At 60.6% G+C, this 1,845-nt stretch overlaps 1 protein-coding gene across 1 annotated transcript; it reads left to right on the forward strand.

Moving 5' to 3' along the window:
* Window positions 1-130: 130 nt before the first annotated feature.
* Window positions 131-1,749, forward strand: EMH_0095080 (SET domain-containing protein / Bromodomain-containing protein, putative; the record flags this gene model as incomplete). Its single annotated transcript, XM_038023177.1, has 2 exons — window positions 131-1,616; window positions 1,709-1,749. 2 exons carry the CDS (start codon window positions 131-133, stop codon window positions 1,747-1,749), a joined length of 1,527 nt encoding a protein of 508 aa, XP_037879031.1.
* Between the last annotated feature and the right edge of the window lie 96 nt (window positions 1,750-1,845).

Here is a 1,845-nt window from a genome sequence, read left to right on the forward strand (position 1 = left end):
TGCTGCTGCAGTTCCAGCAGCGCCAGAGCTGTGGCTCGACTGCTGCAGCATATGCGGCTCGTTCGCTTACCAGCAGCTGCTGCTGCATTGCTGCTGCTGCGGCGAGTCCTTTCATTCTTTTTGTACGGGGATGCCGCCGCCTGGTTCAGTATTAAAGAAGCAGCAGGTGTTAGCATCTCTCTGCAGCAGCAGCAGCAGCAGCAGCAGCAGCAGCAGCAGCAACACAGATGCTGCGTTTCCTCTCACTCTTGCTGCTTGCCCCTCGTGTCTCTGCTGCGTCTGCTGCAGCCAGACAGCCCCTTGTCTCTCTCTATGGGACCCCCGAAATATCAAAGACAGAGCAGCAGCAGCAGCAGCAGGGATGCTGCCAGAAGAGCAGCAGCAGCAGCTGCAACACCACAGACGAAGACACCGCACGCAGCAGGAGACACAAACACCAACTCCTGCAGCAGCAGCAGCAGCAGCAGCTGCTGCTGCTGCTGCTGCTGCTGATCGCATGCTAGATGTTTGTCTCTGCAACGACTGTGGCGCTGCAGCACACAGCAGGTGTCTCTACAGGGTAGAGGAGGTGCTGACGAAGCAGGATCTGCTGCAGCCGCAGCCGCAGCAGCAGCAGCAGCAGCAGCAGCAGCAACCACAGCAGCAGCAACGGCTGCTGCAGCAGCAACCACAGCACCAGGGATTGCTGCAGCAGGAGCAGCAGCAGGCACCTTGGCTGCAGCTGCCGGCGATGGCGGAGCAGCTGCGTGCAGCAGCAGGTGCTGCTTCCTTTTGGGATGCCAGTAAAGATATTAAGGGGTCTAGGGGCCCGCTGCAGCTGCAGCAGCAGCTGCAGCAGCAGCAGCAGCAGCAGCAGCAGCAGCAACAGCAGCAGCAACGGATAACACGTGGCTTTGCATCTGCTGCTGCTGCATCAGATGTCTTACAGGAGACTGCTGCTGCACCGCCGCAGCAGCAGCTGCTCGATCAGCAGCTGCAGCGGCTGCTGCAGCACCAGCCGCAGCAGCAACCTGTGTTGCAGCAGCAAACGCAGAGCTTCCTGCTGCAGCCGCAGCAGCAGCCCCTGGCATCTCAGCAGCAGGTCTCGCCGCAACTGCAGTTGCAGCAGCAGCTGCAGCAGCAACTGCAGCAGCAGCTGCAGCAGCAGTTGTTACTGCAGCAGAACGTGCAGCAACAACCCCAGCAACAAGCGCAGCAGCAGCAACAGCAGCTGCGGCAGCTCTTGCAGGAACGAATGGACAGCCTTCAGAGACAGATAGATGGAGCCGCCAGGCAGCAGCAGCAGCAGCAACAGCAGCAGCAGCAACAACAGCAGCAGCAACGGCAGCAGCAGCAAGAGGCCGGACAGCCCTTGGAAATGCTGAGGACGGCGATGCTGCAGCAGCAGCAGCAGCAGCAAGTTCAGCAGCAGCAACTGCTGCAACGAACCCAACAGCAGCACGGATATCAGCAGCAGCAGCAGCAGCATCTCCTGCAGCAGCTACGAACACAGCAACAGCAGCAGCAGCAGCAGCAGCAGCAGCAGCAGCAACTGCTCGCGGGACCTGCGCAGCAGCAGCAGAATATCATCGATCGCAACGCAGCAATAGGAGCAGCAGCACATTCTGCTGCAGCAGGTCCCCAGTCGCTGCTGCGGCAGGAGCAGCATCTACAGCTGCAGCAGCAGCAGGTCCAGCTGCAGCAGCAGCAAATGCGGCTGCAGCTGCAGCTAGAGAAGCTGCGGGGAACTCCGCCAGCTGCTGCTCCTAGCAGCAGTGCTGCTGTGCCTCGTGCTGCTGCTGCTGCGATTGAACCAGCTTCTGCTGCTGCAGCAGCAAGACAGGCAGAAGCTGCACCAGCAGCAGC

The sequence above is a fragment of the Eimeria mitis genome, genomic scaffold (genome assembly GCF_000499745.2).
Source record: "Eimeria mitis Houghton genomic scaffold, Emh_scaff8464, whole genome shotgun sequence".
NCBI classification, from domain to species: Eukaryota; Apicomplexa; class Conoidasida; order Eucoccidiorida; family Eimeriidae; genus Eimeria; species Eimeria mitis.